The sequence below is a fragment of the Zootoca vivipara genome, chromosome 11 (genome assembly GCF_965207765.1).
Source record: "Zootoca vivipara chromosome 11, rZooViv2.hap1.1, whole genome shotgun sequence".
Taxonomy (NCBI): Eukaryota; Metazoa; Chordata; class Lepidosauria; order Squamata; family Lacertidae; genus Zootoca; species Zootoca vivipara.
In genome coordinates this window covers 18,007,965-18,032,603 of record NC_142594.1, presented here as the reverse complement: position 1 = coordinate 18,032,603, position 24,639 = coordinate 18,007,965, and the positions used below count along the sequence as shown (strand labels likewise).

The window sequence follows — 24,639 nt, the reverse complement described above, 5'->3', positions numbered from 1 at the left end:
GAATTGTAGTCCCAAAACATGTGGAGGGCTGAGTTTGGGGATGCCTGCTCTTAACCATCCCATACCTGAGGTCTTCTAAATCAGTGTTTCCCAAGCTTGTGCCTCCAGATGTTTTGGGACTACAACTCCCATCATCCCTAGCTAGAAAGACCAGTGGTCAGGAATGATGGGAGTTGTAGTCCCAAAACATCTGGAGGCACAAGGTTGGGAAACACTGTTCTAAATGGTATAACAGATCTAGGGAATCACCTCATCCCTTGTTACTGGTTTGGGAGTTGTCTAGTATCTAGAAGAACTCTCCCTTCCTGGCTCTACTGAGACCCAGGTAGCTTGAATTCCCACAGGATCTACCTCTCCCGGCTCAAACTTAGCCCTTCCAGAACACTCCTGTCTGTATACCTAACTTTTCCCTCAACCCGGTCTCCCTATCCAAGCTCCGAGGCTTTGTCCTCTCGCTATGGGTAATCAACTCATTGTGTATGTTTAACTTAACTCGGAACCAGTTCTCCCAATCTCACTCCCAATCTCCCAGCCTGAAACCTGTCTAACGTCTCACATCCAATCCTATCCCTCTTCTCAAATCCAGCCCTATCTCTCATCTTAAATCCAGCCCTATCTAACTCACTCCGTCAGAAAACTGCTCCTTTTATTCCTACCCCCAAAGTGCTGTTCCTTCTAGCTGACTCTGTAGCCAGAGACTCCTGCATTCTGGTGGAATTTCGGGGGGGAGGGACTGGATCACCAGACTCTGGTCTGGCTCTGCTGACCGTCACAAAAATAGGAAGAGCTTTGCAGGATCAAATGGAGGGGCTTATCTAGTTCTACTTCCAAAAGCAGCCAGTGGATCGTTTATGGGGTTTCCCCTCTCCATTAGCTGGTATTTAGAAGCCCTCTTGACTATAGACCTGGGTTTCCCAAAGTTGGGTCTTCATCTGTTGTTGGACTACAACTCCCATTATCCTTAGCTGGCATGACCAGTGGCCAGGGATGTTGGGAGCTGTAGTCCAAAAACAGTTTGGGAAACCTGATTTAGATTATCACAGCTGGCAGACTTATCCTCCATGAAACTCTCTTAACACAAGAGTGGTGGGCAACCTATAGCCTTCCACGTAATGTTGGACTTACAGCACCCACCAGCCCTAGCTTGCATGGCGAGTGGTCAAGGATGATGGGAGTTGTAGTCCAGAAACTTCTGGAGGGCCATACACTCCTCATTTCTGGTCCAATCTTTTTACGGCCGCCTTAGCTAGTAAACACCAACCACATCTTGTGACAGCAGATCCCTTGTGTTATTTATGGATTCCATGCACTTTCTGTCTCATATGGACTGTCAGTTAATGTAATCGAGTGATTCCAAATTGCAGAGTTATGAGAAAGAGAGAAAAATGTCCTTATTTGCTTTCACCAGTCATAGCAATGTAACGTTCGTGTTCTGTCCTGGCCAACTTTTTTTCCCTCCGCTAAAAAGAAAGCGTTTTGAATCCCGCACGATGGATGTACACTGTGTGAATATACATAGTGCTTTACAAAAAGCATTCTTGACAGGACCCTAAAAATAGACACAGGGAAACAGGAGGAGGAGGGGAATCACCGTGTAAAAGTACAGAGCAAAGGAGAACGCATTATGAAAAGGTACAATGAAAATGGCCATTTTATTTTCACTCCCATTCCTAATAATTCTTAAAAACAGAGTTTGCCTTTCTTGCTGCTACTGCAAATCGAGTCGATGTTTTCACACTAGTCACACCCAGTTAAGGTCCCCTCTTGTGTATGTGTGAATTTATTTTCTCTCCAGCCTACCCAGTGCACCATTTTCCGTGAACTTCAGTTGCTGTTTTGTTGCCCATTCATTTAGTTTGGACAAATTCCTTTAGAGCTCTTCATGCCCCCCCTCTCTGTTTTCATCACCCTGAGCGATTTGGTGTGAGCCAGATCCTTTGTGAATATGAAACAGCACCACTCCAAATAGAGATCCTTGCTTGTTTCCATGGGGGGTCATTGCCGTATACAGTGGTACCTCTACTTACGAATTTAATGCGTTCCGAACACACATTTGTAAGTCGAAAAAAATTGTAAGTCGAATCCCATAGGAATGCATTGGGAGAAAAAATTCGTAAGTCAAAGCAACCCTATCTAAAAATTCGTAAGTAGAAAAAATCCTAGCTAAACCGCATCCAAGATGGCGGACGGAGCTCCATTTGTAAGTAGAAACATTTGTAAGTAGAGTTATTTGTAAGTAGAGGTACCACTGTAAGTCCCAACTCCATGCTTCCTATTACAGTATTTAGCCTGTAATTTAGGCTGTTAAGCATTTTCCCTGCCTGAGTCATTGTACACATTTACACATGACTGCTTATGTGTGTGTTAAACTTCCTTACTAAACTGATATTGAGACACTGCTAGTAGGTTATGTAATGGCTTCCCGGGAAAGCACATGCTCAATGAGCTATAATTATAATAATTTGCATTATTTTGTGCACAGGTGTCCATCTCTTTTCACATGACACTGCTAGGATGTGGGTTTATATATGTCCAAATTGAACGCCATTGAAAGTTTTGAAAGCGTTTCATGTTTATTTGAAATAGGGCTTCTCCTTTGATACAAAGCTTCATTACCAAATGCGTCACTGGAATGCTAATAATTCTCCCTCTCTGGTCTTAAATATGAATAATTATGGAGCCCTAAGCTGTACGACGGCTCCCTTGGCCAATAATGCGAGATGAGCGCCGCAACCCCAGAGTCGGTCACGACTGGACCTAATGGTCAGGGGTCCCTTTACCTTTTAAGCCTTATGTAATTTTCATTGTGGCCTGAATCTACTTCTTTCATTGGTACTATCGTGGTTACTTATTAATTAGAGATTTCCCATGACAAACATTAACCTGGCATATGTGAAGAGGTTAGGACTGTGCCATGATTATATAAATTATTCCCTTGTGGAAGGCAATCTCACTGTGAAGATATTTTCTTAAGGATTCTTGAGAATCACAATGTTTGAAGGATATTTAGACTGCAAACCTATATGCATTTACTTAGGAGCATGAATGTAAGAGGGAACGTGCTCCCTGAAAATATATTTTACCTGTTCTCTTCTCCCCAAAATACTTCCTAGTAATGCTGCTGTAGAGTACTGATTAAATGTGAATCTAATACAGGCATCCCCAAACTGCGGCCCTCCAGATGTTTTGGCCTACAACTCCCATGATCCCTAGCTAACAGGACCAGTGGTTGGGGAAGATGGGAATTGTAGTCCAAAACATCTGGAGGGCCGAAGTTTGGGGATGCCTGATCTAATAGGTCATGAAAGAAGTTACGGAGGCATTAACGCCAAACCAACAGCCTTCAATAGAATGCCTGATCTCCTCAATTTTAAGTAAGCATGTTCTGGATTGCTGCCTTGGGGCTGATTCACACATAACAAATGCCACATGGTGGCTGCCACCATGTTGCAAGCTATTCCACGGGCGGCGGCGGCGTGCCCTGAGAATGGGGGTGATTTTTCTATCTGGCACTTGCAAGGCACCTGGAGAAAATGGGCTTAGTCTGCAAGATCAGCTCCTGCACATCACTTGTTGCGAAGAAGCCTGTATGATAGTAGCTGTAGACCTAGGTGTGTGTTGGTCCATATCCATGCTAATTACTGGAGAGGAGACAACTGCACCAGTCTTTGCTTTAGGAAACAGTTAATGTTGGGTTGCGGGGGTTCTTCCAAATGGAGCTGAATTTGCAAGCAAGTTCATTTAAGACAGCAAATGGTTTGTTGGCAACAGGGTTTGGGTTTCTTGTTTTTATTTTATTTCCCCCGGGAAGAGGAAGTCCACATTAAACAGGGGAAAGGGAACACACTTTGATGCCCTCCAGATTGTAGTCATGCATGCCATGATAAGTACCCATTTGGAAGCACCCGCAATAATCTTAAAGTAGAATGACAGTCTCATGTCTTCACAGAAAATGTAATTAAAATAAGGCTCTTATTGGGACTTGTATATTCAAAGAAAGGGGAAAGTTCATTTGTAGGTTTTGAAATTCTGCTAATGCAGAATTTTCTTTCCCCCCCCTTTGCAATCACTGGAAAGTGGCTTTTCCACATAAGGGAGAGAAACTAAGACGGAATCCTAACAATAAAAATGTGAAAGTTGCAAGATATGTAAGTTCACTTGGAAAAATGAGGCTGAGAAGCAAGCTGGTTTAAAAAAGTACATTTTTATTTTTTAAAAAATCATTTGTTCTAGGAATTGTGTTCTCTGAGGGGTTATTCAGCTGTCATATGACCTGGAAATGGGGATCTTTTTCAACACACAAACTGACTCCCTTCCATGTATGACTGAAGATGCATCCCTCAAGGCCAGAACATTCACTCTTATTTTGAAAGATAGAATATTAGGTAAAAATTTCAAAAGCACTCAAGTTTCTTGGGAACCTGCATCCTTGCAGAAAGCCGGGGGGGGGGGGAATGCAGGCCCCAATGACCGCAATGATCAAACCACTTGCTTTGGAGTCGTCCCCTTGTTGACCATAGGGCTTCTTCCAAGTAAGTTCTGAGACCATCGCAGCCTGAGTTCGTTTATGTGCTTGTGAAAAATTTACCCTTGGGGGAGCATCTGTCCCTGATTGTCTTTCATTCATTCATTCATTCCAAAGAACCCAGGGGATTGTACATCTATGAAGGGGAACTATGATTGTTGAACAAAAGGCTTTCTACACTTCCCAGAGTTCTTTGGGAGAAGCTTTCATTCTTACATTATTATTTGTAGAGATACCCGTTTGCCTTTCAAAAAGTGGCAGTCCCTGGTGAATTATAGAGGTGCGCCAAAGCAAATTGCTCCGTGTTTTTCTTTCTGTTCATCCTTCATGGATGAAAATACTTCTTTCTTCCTTTTTGTTGTCTTTGAGCCCATGCCACTTTGATGCCCAGAGGGAGGCCTGTCAGTACACAATGGCGCTGAAGCTAAACCCGCCATGGAGCCTGTTAAGGAACCATATGCAAGCTCCCCTGAGCTCCTTTTAGTGGAAGAACGTGATACATGTGAAATAAATAAGGATTATAGTTTTTGTTGGTGCTAAGAGTTATCTATTATTTATCTATTACACTTTTATAATGTGTTTCTGTCAGCACACTTGTGCATGTGTTTTAAACATGGCTTGCCGTCTCATAGACATGAAAGAAAAGGAAAATCTACCTGCAGTCTCAAGTCTTTTCTATTCTATTCTATTCTATTCTATTTTTATGTTGCTTTTTATTCAAATAAATCCCAAAGCCGCTTACAAACAAAAAGATAAAAAATAACATAATGGAACATCACGCATACAGCATGATGAATACTTAACAAGTCCATCCACTGATTCCCTTTCTTCCAATATTTCAGAAACAAAAGCTATCAAATGCTTGCATTTTGTACTTTCCATTCTTAACTGTCAGGGTTTCATAAACAGTGTCTTGTTTCGGAACATACTGCTAAAAGCAAGACACTACAGCATGTACCGTGATCCGATTCTGAAAACTTGAAAGGCATTTGGAACGGGGTTTGTTTACATGTGGTGTGGGAGAGACTTCTGGAAGTGGGTTGTAAAGTGGATCTGTCAGCTGGTAGACGTATTCCTGCTTTCTTCCTTCGACAGGTGGTGTGATTGCTTACATCAGCTCTTCAAGTTCAGCCTCTAGCCCTGCCTCGTGCCACAGCGAGGGATCAGAGAGCAGCTTCCTGTCCTCGTCACCTGTACCGCAGTCACCAAACAGTTCCTCTTCAGACGGCAGCTGCAGCAGCAAGAGCAAAGAGGGCTCTGATGGAGTACCAAAGAATGACCGGTTAGATGACCGCGTTAAGGCCAGCCAGCCAAGTGTAACTGCATTGACCAAGGGTCATGGTGGACTTACAAGTAAGTATCCATTTGTAGTAGCTCTGCTTTTGTTTAGGCTCAATTCCGGCATTGTGTTTCCAGTCTATGGTTGGGAGAATGGGAGGGAATGTGCTTAGGGCTCCATCTTCTCCCCTGTGCTTTTCTCCTGCTGTGTTTAAACTGGGGCTGGTCTGGGTTTGACTACAGATCAGGATTCTCCAAACCATGGTTTGGAGACTCTCCTAGCTGGCATTATCCATATTTAGTCCTGATTCAGGCATAATGGCATGCTATGGCTATAGCAAAACCTAAAAGGGAGGAGCTGGAGGAAGAAGCCTCTAAACACATTGGGAATTCCCAATCTCCAAACCATGACGGGCAAACATAACATCTGAATTGATCATTGATATGTTGTCCACACTAAATAAATATATTTGTCTGAGGCCTGAGGGCATCCTTCTGCCTAGAGCCTGTAGCACTTAACATTCAGTGCTTAACCTCTGACTTCCTTCCTTCTAGATAGACTGTAGCTCTGGTACTCAACCTCTGGCAAACTGGAGCTCCTGCCTCACAGTGCAAAGTGGTGCCAACAGGCCATGTAGTCCTGTGGTCCACAAGTAAGTTTAAAAGTCGAGATCTGACTATAAAAGGACCCCCAGACTTTTTCCCTCCAACAGTCCCAGTTAAGCAACATCCCCCCATTTTGAAGCCATAGAGGCTTCCAGTTGTGTAAAAGGTTGCTTTTATACAGCTCATTGTCTGCTTACAGTAAATTCGAAGCAAATTACCGAATGGAAAGTAGGTAGAAGTTTGGCAGCGCTCTGTACACGGTTAGTAGTGGGAACTCCAAAATAAAACTCATCACCCGTAGTGCTAGTTTCAATCTGTAACAGTGCCCGAGTCTTCCTCTGTATATTATTTTAAATGTAGAAGGAATATAAGATCCCATATTCCATACTGGGCCCAATACTACCTAATCTACCTGGGAGTACTCCCTCCTTGCCCCCTCAAGCTAAGGTCTTTCCCATCCCCTACTAACTGATCCTTTTGAAACAGAGGCCTCTCTGAGGGAAAAGTGTGTGCTTTGCCACTGCACAAATTGAGAGTTGCCTGTATGCAATTTTGGCATGAGCTGCTATCCCAGAACGTAATCCCAGTGTAAAATCCTGGTTTACTGTAATAGAACATGGGTGGTGGGGTTTGTTTGTTTTTTGCAAGTTTTCTTGTGTGTGTTTTTCCCCCAGAGGCCAGCAGCAACTTGGTTGTTATCTGTAGAGCTAAACAAGAAATAATTTTCCTTGAGTTTGCTTGGTGCTCAAATGGTTGCTAATCTTCCTAACGGTTGATTCTGTATTTGACTCTACTTGGAAACTGTTTCCAACATGATTCACAGATAACAAGATTTTCATCATTGATAAAGTCAGCACCCAGGATATTTCTTTGTTTGCAGTTTGGTGGTATATTTGTGTGTATACAGTGGTACCTTGGTTGTCGAATGGCTTGGCTCCCAAACAAAATGGCTCCTAAATGGCGCAAACCCGGAAGTAAGTGTTCCGGAATGGGAATGTTTTACGGAAGCTGAACGTCCAATGGGGCTTCCATGGCTTCCGATTGAGTGCTGTAAGCTCCTGCAGACAATCGGAAGCTGCACCTTGGTTTTTGAACAGTTCTGGGAGTTGAACGGATTAAGTTCGACAAGCAAGGTACCACTGTATCTACATCTATATGTATATGTGCATAAATATTGTCTATGTATATATACACGCATACACATTTGATAGTAAAAAGACTGTCCTAGAGTAAAGTAAAGGTAAAGGGACCCCTGACCATTAGGTCCAGTCGTGACCGACTCTGGGGTTGCGCGCTCTTCTCGCATTATTGGCCGAGGGAGCCGGCGTATAGCTTCCAGGTCATGTGGCCAGCATGACAAAGCCGCTTTTGGCAAACCAGAGCATCACATGGAAACGCCGTTTACCTTCCTGCTGTAGCGGTTCCTATTTATCTACTTGCATTTTGACGTGCTTTCGAACTGCTAGGTTGGCAGGAGCTGGGACCGAGCAACGGGAGCTCACCCCCATCACAGGGATTCGAAACACCGACCTTCTGATCAGCAAGCCCTAGGCTCAGTGGTTTAACCCACAGTGCCACCTGGCGCTTCAGGGTAATAAAAAAAACTTCAGAGGACAGATCATGACCAACGTTTGAATCCTGCACATTTGTGAAAGTGTGGTTATCATGATGACACATATTGCAGTGCTCACATTTTGGTGTCTGTTTGCTGTTCTCAAAACAAATTTTGTGTTGGTGCTATGATTTTGTGATGGTACTATGATAAACGTGCAGGCTGAAGACAGCAAAACGCAGAGGGGAATTTAGAGACAGTATTCTTTTTTTTTTTTACAATAGTTCCCAAGTGGGGAAGCATCTCTGTGATGGTCACCTGCAGGGTTATTCTATGCAGGCATCCTAGAGTTGTTCTAAGGCAGGCATCCTCAAACTGCGGCCCTCCAGATGTTTTGGCCTACAACTCCCATGATCCCTAGCTAACAGGACCAGTGATCGGGGAAGATGGGAACTGTAGTCCAAAACACCTGGAGGGCCGAAGTTTGGGGATGCCTGTTATAAGGCAAGGGATAAGATCCTGTGGCCCTCTCGATGTTGTAAGACTCCCATCAACCCTAATCATTGGCTATGATGACGGGGGCCAATAGTTCAGCTCTTGAGTGACCATAGCCCTCCTATGGTCATTAGACTCCCAACTCCCATTAGCCCCAGCTTAATGGACAGTGTGAATTGTAGTAAAGCAAGATCTGGAAAGCCACAGGTTAGCTGCTCCTGCCCTAGGCTAACTACTAAAGCAGGGTTTCCTAAACTTGTATCTGCATCTGTTGTTGGGCTACAATTCCCATGATCCCTGAGCACTTGTCCTGCTCGCAAAGCATGATGGGAATTGTCCAACAACAGCTGGAGACCCAAGTTTGGGAAACTTCGCTCTAAGGCCTAGATACAATGTTGTTTCTTAGTTGAGGGAATCAACTATTTTGTCAATAGTGATAATGATAATAATAATAATTTATTGTTTATATCCCGCCCATTTGGCTGGGTTTCCCCAGCCACTCTGGGCGGCTCCCAACAGAATATTAAAAACACAATAAGATATCAAACATTTAAAGCTTCCCTAAACAGGGCTGCCTTCAGATGTCTTCTAAAAGTCAGGTAGTTGTTTATTTCCTTGACATCTGATGGGAGGGTGTTCCACAGGGCAGGTGCCACTACCGAAAAGGCCCTCTGCCTGGTTCCCTGTAACCTCACTTCTTGCAGGGAGGGAACTGCTAGAAGGCTCTCGGAGCTGGACTTCAGTGTCCGCGCTGAATGATGGGGGTGGAGACGCTCCTTCAGGTATACAATGGACCCTCCGGATATGAACTTAATTCGTCCCGGTGGTCTGTACGTACCCTGAAAAGTCCGTATCCAGAGGCATCGCTTCTGCGCATGCGCAATAGAGTCCTTCTGTGCATGCGCACATGGCGAAACCCACTTCCGGATTTGCTGCGTTCACAACCCGAAATTATGTTATCCGAAGGTAACGTAACCCGAAGTACCACTGTACTGGAATTTGCCTCTCAACGAAAAGAATGTAACACAAGTCAAATATGTGTTGTTTCTATTAGGTTGTCATTCTTATTTTTCTATTTATAGAATTTAATGGCATGGTCCTGCTGTGTAAAGTCTGTGGAGATGTTGCTTCAGGATTCCACTATGGCGTCCATGCCTGTGAGGGGTGCAAGGTGAAGTATGATTTTATAATGTGAATATCTTATTGGAGCAGTTGGCAAGCACAATTTCAGGGACAAGTGCAGATGTACCTGGGGGGTGGAGGTGGGGAAGGAAATGTTTGTTGCAGCTCTAAAACCCTTACCCTACAAGCTTTAAAAACCTATCCAGAATCTCCTAAGCAAATCTTGTTATTGTGGCCTTCCATCCTTTTGGGGGGGTCTCAATGTCCAGGACTGGGAATATTGAAATGCAGTGCTTTTTTTCTATTAAAAAAATGTTTAGGGGTACTCTCATTTTCCTACTCATATTGAAATACTGCCCCTCAATGAGGCCAAACTTAGATTCACAAAATGTTTAGGGGTATGCGTACCCCCAGAAAAAAGCACTGTTGAAATGTGCGTGGTTGAAAAGGTGCTGCTTGGGGACGTCAGTTGGCATATTATTGCCAGCATAGCCAGATTCTAGGTTACAATGCAAGTTTCTGTTGATGGGGCATGCTTGCAAATTGCTTGCAAATAAAGGCGGTTTGAAACTTAACAATTGCTTGTTCTTTTCAGGGCTTTTTCAGAAGAAGCATCCAGCAAAATATCAAATACAAGAAGTGCCTGAAGAATAATAACTGCTCTATAATGAGAATGAATAGGAACAGGTGCCAGCAGTGCCGGTTCAAAAAATGTTTGTCGGTTGGGATGTCAAGAGATGGTATGTGTCTATATTGAGAGCAGTTAGCTTCAAAAAGGTGAATTGTGGTGCTTTTCATACCTAATTATAAAAGTTGGTCTAGAGCAGGTGTGAGGGAGAGCAGCTACAGACAGCCTCCTCCCATCCTGAGCACAAGCTCATCTCCCAGCGCCAGTGTGAGCGGGGAGGGGGATGTCTCTAGCAGGGAATCAGGAAGTAGAAGGCACAGCTCAGGTAGGGTAGCAGAGCCACGGCTCCGCTCAGGAGAGGAAATGGGAAGCAGGGAAAGCGCGACCAGAAGACCGCTCCCGCCGACCCCAGAATTGCGCAAGAAGCGCCGGGGGCGGAGATTCAATGTTCCCAGGCTACTTTGTTGGAGGAAAACGCGGGAATCTCCATTCAGAGGTTCTGACCAAGACTGACAACATGTACATAGTACTGACTCTGCACTGTAAATAGCTTGCACTGAATAAAACCATGAAAAGGCAACGTCGTGAGGAGTCTTTACTCTAGAGTAGCCGCTACCGCGCCTGTGACAGCAGGTTTTCCCAAAAACTTGCGCCTCCAGCTGTTTTTTGGACTACAGTTCCCATCATGCCTGACCACTGGTCCTGCTAGCTAGGGAGGATGGGAGTTGTAGTCCCAAAGAAATTAGCTGCAGACCCACATTTGGGAAACCCTGGTGTTGAGTAATGGTGTGACATGCAAACAGATTCATTTTATTACACTCCTTCCATGGGGGGGGGGGGGTTGGGAAAATACTGACGAGCATACAGGACTGCGGTAAGGATTACAGAGGTAGTGCATGTGAAGCCTGGTAATGAACTGAATCCATTACACGGATAATTTTGTAGGGGGGATTGCCGAATATTGCTCACCAACACGCGTTGCTCAATCCGCCTCCCGTCTGTCCCATCGCCAGCAGAAGCTGCCAATCACCCGCCCAACTGCCAAAGTGTCAGCCAGTCAACACCACCCATTGACGCAGCAACCAATAACACGCACAATAGCCCCTGACAGCCTCGGCAGCAACCAATCAAACGTCCATCCTATGCACTACCCATGTATAAGGCGACCCCCACTTTTTAGCATGATTTTTAAAGAAAATAACCTAGTCTTATACACGGAAAAGTACGGTAAATGGTGAAACAATATGCATTAATTTCTAAGGGGGCAGCACAGCAGCCTTTGGCTATAAGCAATAAACTTGATACCATACCATTTCTAAGGGGATTGAGGGTTTAAGGCAGGCATCCCCAAACTTCGGCCCTCCAGATGTTTTGGACTACAATTCCCATCTTCCCCGACCACTGGTCCTGTTAGCTAGGGATCATGGGAGTTGTAGGCCAAAACATCTGGAGGACCGCAGTTTGGGGATGCCTGGTTTATGGGGCCTTGGGAGGAAACACATGCAAACCAATCCTGCAGCTGGGAGGCAGTAATGGCGGTTGTCCAACCAGAATCTGGTTTTGCTTGACATCATCTTTTTCCCATATTGGCAGACCAGCATAGGGGCTGGTTTTCTTCTCTTTCAAGCAAACATGTCTTTATACTTGACATAAGCTGCAAAACTGCAAGCGGCCATGCCTTTTTAAAAACGACGCCGTAGCTTGTTCTTAGCTCAGCTACACAAGTGACGGCTGCTGCTTCTTCCACTTGCGGCATGAAAACTGCTTCCTGCGTTGTGTTATTGCTTGCGTTTGTGGGAAAGGAAGTCAAAGCAATCTCTTGCCACTGCAAGTTTCGAAAACACATCGCTAACTGGGGCAGCCAATATGGGCTGCTTTCTCTGGTGAAGTTCCTTAGGCTTCTTGAAGCCCAGGGAACGCCCCCGTTCAGACAGGTGATCCTTTTATGACATTTATTTATATGCATTTATAACCTGCCTTTCGTCATGTGGCTGCAAGGTGGGTTACATATTGTCACAGGGTCACTGGCGGCTACTCTAGAGTAACGACTCTCAGACACACTGCCTTTTCATGCTTTTATTCTGTGCAGACTATTTACAGTGCAGAAGCTGTACAGCGTACATGTTATCAGTCTGGGTCAGTACCCCGGAATGGCGATTCCCGCGTCTTTTTCCAACAAAGTAGTCTGGGAATCCCCAATCTTCGCCCCCGTTTCTTCTTGCGCAGCTCCGGAACTGGAGGGAGGGGTCTTCTGCCTCCCCTCTTCCCTCTCCCTTCCTTCCTCTCCCGGGCGGCGCAGGGGCTCTGTGACACTGTCAGAGCCCTGCGCTCTACTTCCTGTTTCCCCGCTAGACACATCCCCTTCCCCGCTCCCACTTGTGCTCGGGGAGGAGCTTGTTGTCAAGATGGGAGGGGGCAGTCTATAGCTCCTGTCCCTCACACATATGGGTCAATTCAACCAGAAAATCATGTAAACGTTCCCTCCCTTTTCAAAAGCAGTTTGCTGTTTGGCCTTGCAGTTGAAGCTCCCGTTTGAGAAACCTTGGGCTCAGAAAATAAGTATCATAGTCCCCTAGTCCTTGTTTTGAGAACTACCATCAAAAACATACTCATCAGTGCTTTTTTCTCTCTAGAAAAATAGGTGCCAGTACTCACCACAAAGTTGTTACAGTAAGTGCCACACTTTTTAACCAGCAAAAAAGAGGGGCCTGTACTGTGTACCCCAGTAAAAAAAAAGAGCACTGAGCAGCATGTGATTCTCTGTGTTTTGTTTTTGAAGCAGGAGAGAGTTTGGTTTGCTTGTACGGCATTTCCGCTAGAATTTGTCAGCCCGCGTGTAGCTGAAGAGTCTTGCTTTGTTTTTGTTCCTTTTCCGAAGCCGTTCGATTTGGCCGGATTCCTAAACGCGAGAAGCAGAGGATGCTGGTTGAGATGCAAAGCGCCATGAAAACCATGATGAACACCCAGTTCAGCGATCATTTGCCCAGCGAAGCCTCGAAAGAGAGCCAAGAACCTTTGCTTCTGCTGCCTCAAGGAGAGCTGAGCGCCAAACGGCAAGAAGAGCAGAAAAACACCGGCAGCCGTTCTCCTCCTCCTCCTCCTCCTCCTCCTGTTCTCCTCCTCCCCCCTCCTCCCCCTCCCCCCTCTGACATTGCTAAGGAAGAAGTGGTTGGCATGGTGACCAGAGCCCACAAAGATACCTTTATGTACAACCAGGAGCAGCCCGAAAACCCTCCCACTCCTGGGCAGCCCCAGAATATGGAGAGAAACCTAACGTACAGCGGTGGTAGTGAAACCAATAATAGTGGTGGGAATGAACAACATTTCACTGGACAACACAAAGGACAAAACAACATGCATTATCCAAATGGGCGTAGTAGCCTTTGCTTTGCAAACAGCCATTCTGTGAACTTGGCTAATGGTGTCGCCTCAAAAAGTTGCAATGGCAGGCCTGAAAGTGGCTTTCCTCAGCACATGTCTATGAACGCCTACCCCTGCAACCCCGGAGAGAGGATGCACCTGGTACAACTATTCTTTTTTTCCTCTTGCACAGTTCTCTCAAGGGTTTGTTACTTGGCATCGGTTCAGACTAGTCACATGGGCTGTGGGAGTAGCTTCTCCCTGGGACCACCTTGTTTAGTGAAATAATAAACTCAGGGCAATGACAACAACAAAAGATACGAGAGGGAGATTACTGAGGGGTTTTTGGGGGGGCAGGGGTGCCAAAATCAATTGGCCCATCGCTAAAAGAACCTCTTTCCAATTGAAAAAAGAAGGATGGTTGGGAAAATGACTGATAGTGGGAAATGTTTGCTATTACGTATTGCGTTTAACCGAGGTATATTTTATGAAACCTCAACCCTAAATATGGTTTGTTTCTAATCTTGGGAAGCTTCTGCTTCTCGTTTTTTAACCGATCCCAGTTTGCTGTGTTATCCAAACTCTAAATGTAGCCAGCTGCATAAACTGTGGCATGAGGTTGCCTTGTTTCAGCTAACCACAGTTAAAATTAACCACAGTTTGTCACAAACTTGGCAAACTGTGGTTAATCAAACATGGAAGCAGAAGTGAACTAGTCCCCACAAATTGCTCCAGAAGAGGGAGAAGTGCTCAAACACAAGCCTTGGTTAGGCATATTGTTGTAATGCTAAAACCACTTGCATGTGTAAAGCAGCCTTAAGGTGCTATAATGTGCCTCCCATTTTATAGAATTCAGTCAGTTGGGTAATAAGAATTAACTCTCATCTAATGAATTGCAAATTGCTAGGAAAATTAGTGTCAGTGAAACTTAACCAGCTGTCGTGTTTCATCGAAAACTTGGTGGTGATCAAGCTCGCAGTATGTTTACTTGAGAATTAAATGCAACTTTTAAGGTTCTCTCTTTCTCTCGCACTTTGTATGCAGTGTTTTTAATGTGCATTGGAATGCAGAAGAGAGATCAAATACACATGCAGATTTCAGGAAGACGCAACCAATCAATTTAAGCTCTGATTTTAAAAATTGCTGAGTCTTGAAGTTAATTTTTCATAATAATATTTTTTTCCATTAAACTGTACTGTGGATCGTAACACATAATTTAATTCAGGCCTCACATATTTAGTCTCCAAATATATTTTGTTGATGCTCCTATTATTGTAATAATTTATGGAGATTTTTGAAACTATGAAATCTCTTGGTCAGTTTGCTTGGAATAGAATATTAAGACTGTGTGTATAAATATCTAGGTTTGCCCAATGAACAAGACTCCTTTTGTGGACCCAAATAAGTCTGGTCATGAAGTCTGGGAAGAATTTTCCATGAGCTTTACTCCTGCTGTGAAGGAAGTGGTGGAGTTTGCCAAACGTGTTCCAGGCTTCCGAGACCTTTCACAGCATGACCAAGTAAACCTTCTGAAGGCTGGAACCTTTGAGGTGAATATAATCTTAATTGAATGTATTGCAGATGTTTTGCTATGGCGTGCTATATACATATAATAGATTCATTTTGTTTTGACCATTTCTTCCCTCCTGCAGCCTTGTCGGTTAAACTTGGGATAAAAAGTTAGTGCAGCTATTTTGATGACTTTGATAGTTGTCTGCAGCAGTCGTTCGAAATGTTTGGCAGAGGTTGTCTTTGCACAAAACTATTCCTACTTTGGCTTATTCTTCCCCTCAGGAATATGAGTTCAGTTCTCTTACCCTCTTACCCTTACAGAATGTTAGCGTGACGTGGCCTTAGTTGTAGGACTGTCTTGAATCACCTAACACATAATGGATTGAGGTTGAATCCTGATAAGACAGAAGCACTGTTTTGGGGGGACAGGGGGCGGGTGGGTGTAGAGGACTCCCTGGTCCTGAATGGAGTAACTGTGCCCCTGAAGGACCAGGTGCACAGCCTGGGAGTCACTTTGGATTCACAGCTGTCCATGGAGGCGCAGGTCAATTCTGTGTCCAGGGCAGCTGTCTACCAGCTCCATCTGGTACGCAGGCTGAGACTCTATCTGCCCATTGACTGTCTCTCCAGAGTGGTACATGCTCTAGTTATCTCTCGCTTGGACTGCTGCAATGTGCTCTGTGTGGGGCTACCTTTGAAGGTGACCCGGAAACTGCAATTAATCCAGAATGCGGCAGCTAGACTGGTGGCTGGGAGCGGCCGCTGAGACCACATAACACCAGTCCTACACCAGAAAGACCTACGTTGGCTCCCAGTATGTTTCTGAGCACAATTCTAAGCAATGGTGCTGACCTTTAAAGCTCCAAATGGCCTCGGCCCAGCATACCTGAAAGAGCGTCTTCACCCCCATCATTCAGCCTAGACACTGAGGTCCAGGGCTGAGGGCCTTCTGGCGGTTCCTTCTCTGTGAGAAGTGAGGTTACAGGGAACCAAGCAGAGGGCCTTCTCGGTAGTGGCACCTGCCCTGTGGAACGCCCTCCTATCAGATGTCCAGGAAATAAACAACTATCTTATTTTTAGAAACATCTGAAGGCAGCCCTGTTGGGTGCTTTATTTTGTTTTTAATATTCTGTTGGGGAGTAACTGGGGAAACCCAGCCAGATGGGTAGGGTATAAATAATAACTACCACTGCTTACTATTATTGCACCACTACCCCGCCCCCCTCAAGGGACATTGTGTGTGGGTTTATGCTCAACCACACTTGGCATGTTCTCTCTCTAGAGCAGGCGTGTCCAACAGGTAGATTGTGATCTACCGGTAGATCACTGGACGTCTGTGGTAGATCACCGGTAGATCAGTGGCTCTCCCCAAAGAAGCTAATTTTTTTTGCTCCCCTAAAAAAAACTCAACATCTTTGCCCTGGACCCCTAAAATGACCTGAATCACCAAAAACAGGGCTTTCCTTCCTTAAAAAAAAAAGCTCAGTGTCAATGTTGCTTTCCTCCTCCCTAAAGAAGCTCAACAACTTTTACGTGAACCCCCCAAAACAGGGCTTTCCTTCCTTAAAAAGCTCAACAACTTTGACCTGAACCCCCCAAAAGGGGGTAGATCAATGCCAGTTTTTAACTCTATGAGTAGATCGCAGTCTCTTGGAAGTTGGCCACCCCTGCTCTAGAGCATGCGTGTAATGTTGTAAGCTTTGGTTTTTGACAGATCCCGTTCTGGTAAATGATCTAGGCCAATAGTTCCCAATTAGCTAAGTACGGTGAACCCCCTGTTTTTCAAAAGCCAAACCATGGATTCCTTCCTGAATTTTTTTTATATGTCTGATAGCTTTTGTTGTGGGAATGGTGCCATGAAACTATTGGGAACAGTCAAAAGAGACAGGATCAGCAGTTTTAAACCAAAACATAAAAGCGTTGTCTTGTCACATCAAGCCAAAAGCCTCGCTGAACTTGAAACAGTCTTCATTAGGAGGAGTTGAATACATTTCACAAGGCGTGGCGTTTCACATTCTGGGTGCAACCATAAAAAAATCACTTCCTCTCTCCTGAGATGGGACGCAAACCTAACAATCTTGGGCTGCGCACACATTTCCAGTTTAAAATGTTGCTAGGTCATTATTTTTCTCGCTTGAAACTGACACTAGTCTGGTGGGAAAACGCAAAAATGCAGCATTTCATTAGAAATTACGAGATAGATACGGATTGTGGCAGATGTGGTTACACCACTACCTCAGCCTGATGCAGAGGAAATACGAGTATGTGCACAGTTTTGAGGAGAAGAAAGGTTGACGGGGAAGAGATTATATGGGAGGTGCAAGAGTAGACTGCAAATGTGGGAGCAGGACGTGCAGGGAAATGTTCCTTGTTTCTGGGTTTTAAAGCCAAAATACAGTGGAAGACTCCATTCGACTTCCGAAATGTTTGATGACCGAGGCGCAATGGGCAGTCGGAAACTTCAACTGAGAAAACTGAGAAAGGCGGCTTGGAAGCCGTTCAACTTCCTAGGCGTGTTTGAAAACGGAAGCAATTACTTCTGGGTTTTCGGTGTTCGAAAACCGAAACATTCGGCTTCCAAGAAACTCAAAAACCGAGGTTCCACTGTACTCTTTTCTGCATTACCTTTTAAAATCTTTTTTTTAAAAAATTTTTTTGCTTGAAATCCGTTTGTATAAGCAAACTCACCTGGTCCAGACATTTATTGCGAGAATATTTTAGCCTGTATAGTGTCTGTATTTACTTTAGAAAATTGTGGAGGGTTATAAACAAATGAGTAATATAAAAGAAGGCTGTGGACCAGAGATAGTATCACGCAGGTGGAGGTATGTTGGTGATGCAGGAAGCGTTCTGTGCTGGTCATTTTGTGGGGAAACCTGTTTTCATGTACAGAAACAACATTCCTTCTGTTTAAAAAAGCAATTGTACCTGTTCACCAGCTGTCAGACAAGCAACATTACCAATGTATAGTGTTACACACTGACTCATTTTATCCCTAATTTCCTGCAGATTGGTCTAATCTTTTTTTAATTGCTCTTTTTTTCTTTTGGGTAGGTTTTAATGGTACGGTTTGCATCCTTATTTGATGCAAAGGATCGCACTGTCACTTTTCTCAGTGGAAAGAAATACAGTGTGGACGACCTGCGTTCAATGGGAGCTGGTGATCTGCTCAACTCCATGTTTGAGTTTAGTGAGAAACTAAATGCCCTGAACCTTAGTGATGAAGAAATGAGCTTGTTTACAGCTGTGGTCCTTGTGTCTGCTGGTAAGAAAGTTAATCCATACCATGGAATAAAATATTTTTGTATATCTCCAGATTTAAAATCGGCACCTTTGTCGTCTTTTCAGAATAAAAGAAATCTAGCTAATAGGTTGGGGAGTATTGTTTATTTTTATAAATAAGGGGGGGGGTGGATTTCTTCAGGGCTCCTGAGAACTATATCCTTCCGTCACTAATGTGGGGTGGAAGAATTTCAACAACAGCAAATTTTCAAGCGCTTTATTTTTCTGTTCCACTAGTAACAATAGATGGTGCCAGTTTCTCTTTCGCCACACCTGCGAGGACTTTTTCATTTTGCGGCCACTTTTCATGTTTGATTTTTATCCTTTTACTGTTCATTCATTTGTTTATGTTAAGTGTCAAGGTTTTTATTTATTGCAAATCGCTTTTGGCTTTTTGAGAAATACATGGTTAAGGGTTACTGTTTGTTAGGTGACCTGAGAGGATGTGTTCTCATTGACATGCAATGCTGCAGAAAACACACCAACGTACCCTTGCATGTCAGGTGGGTTCATGCCAACAGCTTTTTTGTTGTTCGTTTTTACAATTTTCCCTCACATTAATCCTAATGGGAAGGGAAAATAAGTACACTCCAGGTTGGACTTACTTCTTCCTCTCCACCCCCACCACCTCCCCAAATCCCGTGGAGTAGAAGCATATCCTAATCCAGACATCCCAAGACTTCGGCCCTCCAGATGTTTTGGACTACAATTCCCATCATCCCTGACCACTGGTCCTCTTAGCTAGGAATCATGGGAGTTGTAGGCCAAAACATCTGGAGGGCCGCAGTTTGGGGGTGCCTGTCCTAATCCACCTTGGAATGCCTCCTTTTTTGCCCCCTCTACCAACAGAGCACCAGAGGAGCTGCAGAGGCTTTTGTAGCATGCAAGGAGAATAATAAATTATTATTATTATTATTATTTATCATTTATTCCCCGCCCATCTGGCTGGGTTTCCCTAGCCACTCTGGGCGGCTCCCAACAGAATATTAAAAACATGCTACAACATCAAACATTTAAAACTTCCCTAAACAGGGCTGCCTTCAGGTGTCTTCTAAAAGTCAGATAGTTGTTTATTTCCTTGACATCTGATGGATGGGCGCCACTACCGAGAAGGCCCTCTGCCTGCTTCCCTGTAACCTCACTTCTTGCAGCAAGGGAACTGCCAGAAGGCCCTCAGAGCTGGACCACGGTGTCTGGGCTGAACGATGGGAGTGGAGATGCTCCTTCAGATATATTGGGCCAAGGCTGTTTAGGGCTTTAAAGATCAGCACCAACACTTTGTGTTGTGCTCAGAAACGTACTGGGAGCCAATGTAGGTCTTTCAAGACCGGTGTTATGTGGTCTCGGCAGCCGCTCCCAGTCACCAGTCTAGCTGCCACATTCTGGATTCGCTGTGGTTTCCGGGTCACCTTCAAAGGTAGCCCCACGTAGAGCGCCTTGCAGTTGTCCAAGCAGGAGAATGCTTTCATTCATGGGCCTTTCTCCACCTATGGATCTTCCTCTCCCCGTGAAGCAGGAGACCCACACTATCCTAGGCCCCTGGGGTGCCCCACCAGAGACCGTCGTATTTCAGACAAAAGGCTTGTCCACACTTTCTAGGCACTGTCCAAGAGGTTTTTCCTTCGTCCTGCCACTTTCCCTGGGGGGGGGGGGAAATACCCACTGCTTACTGATGAATTGGAAGAAGCATTCATCAGTAAACAGCGCAGTTTCCTGGGGGAAATGGTGGGTCAAAAGAAGAAACCTAAAAATTGAACACCTAAAAATTACAGGGCAAGTGTGGGCGAACCCTTAGTTGCTGCAGAGCTGTACAGCAGAAGAAAAAGTGGCCCGATGTACTTGGCAAGTAGAGCGGACAGGTCCTCATTCCTGTTCCCTTTCCATAAAATTCCTCTTGCTACAAAAGAAGAGGACTTCTGGGTTGTTCATAGCATCACAAAATAAGGGGACACTGCTCTGCATTCCAGGGGTACCTTTGAGTAAACCCACTAAAATAAACGAACATAAGTTAGTCACGTTCACTAATTCCAGTGGGTCTACTCTGAGTTTGGCTAACCTTGGATACAACCCTTTTGACTTAGGGTAGGACTTTTTTTGTTATGTGAGGATGTTGGGAAGTGCTTTGCAAAACAGGCACCTAACTAAAAGCTTCAGTATGTTTATGCCTTTGCTTGTTTTACCTCTTCATTAGTCAACCCTGAATTCCCACTAACCAACACAAATGCTTTGACGAATAGCTGAACATAGGGTTGAATTTCATACTAACCAGTGTTAAATCGGCACACCAAATAACCGTCTCTGTTCCGTTCTCTTCTGTTGTTTAGAACGATCGGGAATAGAAAATGTCAACTCGGTGGAAGCGTTGCAAGAAACACTAATCCGCGTGCTTAGGACCTTAATCACAAAAAACCATCCGAACGAAGCCTCTATATTTACAAAACTGCTCTTGAAGTTGCCTGACTTGCGTTCCTTAAACAACATGCACTCTGAGGAACTCTTGGCCTTTAAAGTTCACCCATAGGCTTTTACCTCTTTTATTTATAGAATGGACTTGCTTCCTGTCAATTAACTGTGGTTATTTCATGCTATAAAATGTTTATTTATTTATGTTTGTATGTATGTACCTTTTGTGGAGAAGAAGAAGAACTCGCTGTCTGTGTGATGGGTAGATGTTATGTTGCCATGCAATAACAACGTTTCGGGTTGAACATTTTTCCGTCAGTGGCGACATGGCCATAGATTTCTTCATGATTATCCAAAATAGTGCCCCATTTGCACTAAAAGTGAAGAGGTGACATTCAATCTTACGGATATAGACTGTTAATTACTGCACCCTTACAGTAAAGACCAATTAACTGGCTCTGTTATAAACCAGAATGCACAATGGCTATATGCAGAAAACAGAATTTGGGGTAAATGCATAGCTGCCAAGTTTTCCCTTTTCTCACGAGGAAGCCTATTCAGCATAATGGAAAATCCCTTTAAAAAAGGGATAACTTGGCAGCTATGGGTAAATGACACTACAGTGACTGAAGATGGATTTAATCTGTTTATTCCCCCCCCCCCCTTTTGAGCATCTCATCTTGGTTCTGTAGGAAGCTCAGAAAATCTAACATTTTGCTTTTCGGAAGCTCAGGAGCTCCATGGGGAAGTCTCATTGTAAACTGATTTGATAGCTCCAAGCACAAGCGTCCATGTGCTGTATGTATGTATAGTATGTATAGTATAGTTGGGTGTGTTATGACTTTTAAGAAATACATTGTTTGTGTATGTATATATTTAAGTGTATGTATGTAAATAGTTCTAATTGAAACAACATGCATATAATTTCTCCACAATATTTTTCAACTGTGAAGAAGTTCACCAAACGAAAGGTGGTTGACCCATGGGAACAACGGAACCGATGTTTTTGGTAGATGTGCTGCGGAACCAAATGTCTCGAGAGTTCATCGTGTTTATAGAGATTTTCAGGTTAACTGCGGTGTGCCGAGTTCGCTGCTTTGAGAAGTCTTGCAGAATCAAAAGTGAAATGGCAGATCTGTCAAATCAGTTAAAGGTACTGGATTGGGCTGACTTTTTTTTAATCTATTGCTTCTAAGATTCTTACGTGCTAATCGACACTTAAAGTTGCTGGACACACTACTCTTATCTGGAAGGAAATTTTCCAGATGAAGCTTGTAATCTGTGTGATTTTAGAGAATCATGAGAAATTTCAAGGGAACACTTGATCAAACACCTTCATTGCATATGTTTGTGTGTCTTTTGAATCTGTACACTTTATACACCTGTATGCTACATGAGAATGGGAAACAAAAAACAGACACAGTCAGTGGCTCATGAGGTATGTTTGTTGCGCAAATGTTCTATTAAGGTTAGAGCTGTAAAGGTTTTCTTAAACCTTTTTTTGGTGTACATAGCAAAGGTCTGATACCAGGTCTATTTTTCTATAAATTTGATGTTCTTTTTTAAAATGTCAATAATAAATCCCCAGGTACAAGGATTTCCTTTGCATCTAGATACTATCTCAAAATAATATTTTCCTATAATATCAAGAATTAAAAACCACACAATGGCACTTAAAATAAGCCAGAACGTTATAACTGGCCTTATTGTTACCACAGTATGGAAGGAAAAATTCTTTCAACTTCCTCCTTAAGAAAAGCATTGAATCCCTAGTTTACAACCTCAATATTTCACATGACTGTTTCTTGCTTGAAGGTACAAACTTGCATCTCCCGTTGTGCTTAGGTGAAGAATTGCAGCTTCATGGGTCCGATAGATGTTTAGTATTTCCTGCTGTTAAATGGTGGAGGTAGATTTGACGCCCTGTTGCAGCATAAAACTTTGGAGCCTTTTGTATTACTGCTTTTTTTTATTTTAAGAGGTTGTTTCAAAAAATTCAGTCTAATTCAGAGGGAATATGTGCATCTAATTGTCTTCTGCACACAGAACTGAGACCACTAGGAAACAACCCATTCTTCCAATTTCAGTTGCACAACCACTTGGTGATGTCTTGAGACAACTTATGCTTTCAAAACATTAATTGTTGACTTGGTATAATACAGGTATTTCAGTAACTATATTTTTTATTAATCAAGGACAGGTAAGCCATTTTGCATCCACTGCTTAAAAATCAAAGAAGAACGTTGCCCTGATTTTTTGGCTTCTTACAGAAGCTTCCTCCCTACATATACAATGTCTCTACATTCTATTTTTAAATCTTTAGAAAAGTATAACCAGCACAATGTAAAGGATTGCTTATTTTAGAAAAGAGTTTCCATATTTGTGCATATAATTAGAAAATTATGTGGCCGAAATAGATGCATGCAATTTCGTTTTAAACAACATGTTCCTGTACATTGAAGAACTTGGATTTACGTTGTTCCGGGTTGTTGTTTATTTACAAATTCGAGATCCAAGTACAGTCATACCTCGGCTCCCGAATGCCTTGGGAGTCGAACGTTTCGGCTCCTGAACGATTGAAAACCAGAAGGGAGTGTTCCGGGTTTTTGAACTTTCTTTTGGAACCCGAACGTCTGGCACTGCTTGTGAGGCTTCCAATTGGCTGCTGGAGCTTTCTGCAGCCAATCGGAAGCCACTCTTTGGAAGTCGAATGGACTTCCGGAAGGGATTCTGTTCCACTGCCGAGGTACGACTGTACAACTTTATTTAGAACATTCCCCTGTGTTGCAGTCTCCAAGGCAGCTGTTGCCAACCTACTGCTAGATGTTTTGGACAGCAACTCCCATAAGCTGCAGACCGCATATGCTGATGGGACTTGTAGTCCCAAACAATTGGAGGGGCACCAGGTTGGTGAAAACTACTCTAGGGCCTAGCACTTGTGTTATGCTGGAAGCACCAAGAGTCATTGGAATGCTGCTGCTCACACTGGTGTGGTGTTAATGCAGAGCAGCATTTTCTCATACTAGCATCAAACTTCAGATAACTGGGTAATGCTTGTGTAAAAAAGGATCTGGCCTTAGTGAGCAAGGAAGCCATTTGCTGCCTCTAAAGTTAGATCTTGTTACATCTAAGGAAGCTCTGCTTTACTGTGTTGCTGGTTATACACTTGTTAAATACTGAGAAATACCCGTATATTCCGGCGTATAAGATGACTGGGTGTATAAGACGACCCCCGACTTTTCCAGTTAAAATATCGAGTTTGGAATATACTCGCTGTATAAGAAATACGACCCGGCGTATAAGACGACCCCCGACTTTTGAGAAGATTTTCCTGGGTTAAAAAGTAGTCTTATACGCAGGAATATACAGTATTTCGCATCAGACTTTTGAGTACTGTAGATGGGATGTTGCTAAAAGATTATGAAAATGTACTGTATGAAACTAAATGAATTTTTTTACTCTGGTTTTTCATGTTTAAAAAGATTAAATATGGGCATTATGTTGGCAAAGCAGACTTTGCTTGCTGTGTGTGCTCTTTTTCTCCATCAAAGCTTAACACTGGAGTGGAAACGACAAAACATGTGAACCATTTGTTGCCTTGGACCAATGTCCCATGAACGTTTATTTACAACATCCTAATATCTGCATGTTTGTGTGGCCTTCAGCCCTCCTTGCTGCCCGGTCAACCTAAGGAAATAGTTGCATATATGAAGTTGTCCTCTCAGTTAATTGAATGAGGAAGTCTGTTAAGCATGAAGGTTGCGTTATGTGTCCTGCAAGCACCACACTGGCAAGACGTGGATGGCTTGGAGCATGCATTTATGTATATTTAAGTCAAAACACTTCGGGCTAATTCAGAAATAAACCTCATAGACT

General features: G+C 43.7%; 1 protein-coding gene across 4 annotated transcripts in view; it reads left to right on the top strand.

Annotated features, from left to right (window-relative positions):
- The window catches only part of NR1D2 (nuclear receptor subfamily 1 group D member 2), a 28,046-nt gene extending 3,769 nt beyond the window's left edge, over positions 1-24,277 (top strand). For 2 of the 4 annotated variants that reach the window (XM_088653759.1, XM_088653761.1), the window contains exons 2-9: positions 5,621-5,878; positions 6,359-6,456; positions 9,539-9,627; positions 10,174-10,318; positions 13,085-13,728; positions 14,931-15,116; positions 18,133-18,343; positions 20,685-24,277. In XM_088653759.1, coding sequence (XP_088509885.1) covers positions 9,550-9,627; positions 10,174-10,318; positions 13,085-13,728; positions 14,931-15,116; positions 18,133-18,343; positions 20,685-20,881 — 1,461 coding nt within the window. In that variant the 5' untranslated portion in view covers positions 5,621-5,878; positions 6,359-6,456; positions 9,539-9,549 and the 3' untranslated portion in view covers positions 20,882-24,277. The remainder of the gene's footprint in view (positions 1-5,620; positions 5,879-6,358; positions 6,457-9,538; positions 9,628-10,173; positions 10,319-13,084; positions 13,729-14,930; positions 15,117-18,132; positions 18,344-20,684) is intronic. The other 2 variants (XM_035129545.3, XM_088653760.1) reach the window with 1 other exon arrangement.
- Positions 24,278-24,639: the final 362 nt, after the last annotated feature.